General features: G+C 45.7%; 1 protein-coding gene across 1 annotated transcript in view; it reads left to right on the top strand.

Annotated features, from left to right (window-relative positions):
• Positions 1-731, top strand: part of LOC126409168 (solute carrier family 22 member 5-like) — a 12,010-nt gene that overhangs the window by 3,414 nt on the left and 7,865 nt on the right. Inside the window, exons 3-4 of the mRNA XM_050075131.1 lie at positions 5-27; positions 298-469. Coding sequence (XP_049931088.1) covers positions 5-27; positions 298-469 — 195 coding nt within the window. The remainder of the gene's footprint in view (positions 1-4; positions 28-297; positions 470-731) is intronic.

Below are 731 nucleotides of genomic sequence, written 5' to 3' on the forward strand. Positions count from 1 at the left end.
CCAATTACATCACGTCACTCGTACTGGGTGAGACAGCGCACACACTTCTGACTGTCTCAAAGAGTCCCTGTCTCTGTCTCCTCTCCAGTGTCTTCCTGTGACTAAGTGTAGTTTACCTGTGTTTTCCCGTGAGGTAAGCTGTAGATGGTCACTGACTTGTGCTCAGGCTGTTGAAGGAAGCAATGACTTTAGTCAGGCTGCAGACAGTTTTCACAGTTCTCTGTGTTCAGTTAACATCATACACTTTCATGTTCTCCCTCATCCTGACGTCATGCTCCTGATCCTCTTCACAATCAGGCTCTGAGATCCTTCGCTCGAGGGCCAGGATTAGCTTCTCACTGCTGGGCCACAGTTTGGGTTTTGGCTTCGGATACGCCTTGTTGCCGCTCTTTGCCTTCTTAATACGAGGATGGAGGATGCTGCTGGTCGCTTCTGCCATCCCCGGCTTCCTGTTTATTCCAGCATGGTGGTAGGTCTCAGCCTTGTAATGTAACGAGGTAATAATACTTTGTTACAGTACTTAAGTATTTTTTGGAGTATCTGTGCTTAAAGGGAAATTTCGGTTTATTTCAACCCGTCTCCTATCGTCCTAAATTTGTTTCAAGTGACTAGTGACATAGAAATAATAGTTAGCATGTTAGCCGTTAGCCTAGATACAGCCGTAGCGTCAGACCTGTTAAAACGTAAGTGAACGGGCATACTTCAAGTGCAAAGTTAGTAACTTTGCACTT

Source organism: Epinephelus moara, chromosome 21, assembly GCF_006386435.1.
Source record: "Epinephelus moara isolate mb chromosome 21, YSFRI_EMoa_1.0, whole genome shotgun sequence".
In the NCBI taxonomy this organism is placed as follows: Eukaryota; Metazoa; Chordata; class Actinopteri; order Perciformes; family Serranidae; genus Epinephelus; species Epinephelus moara.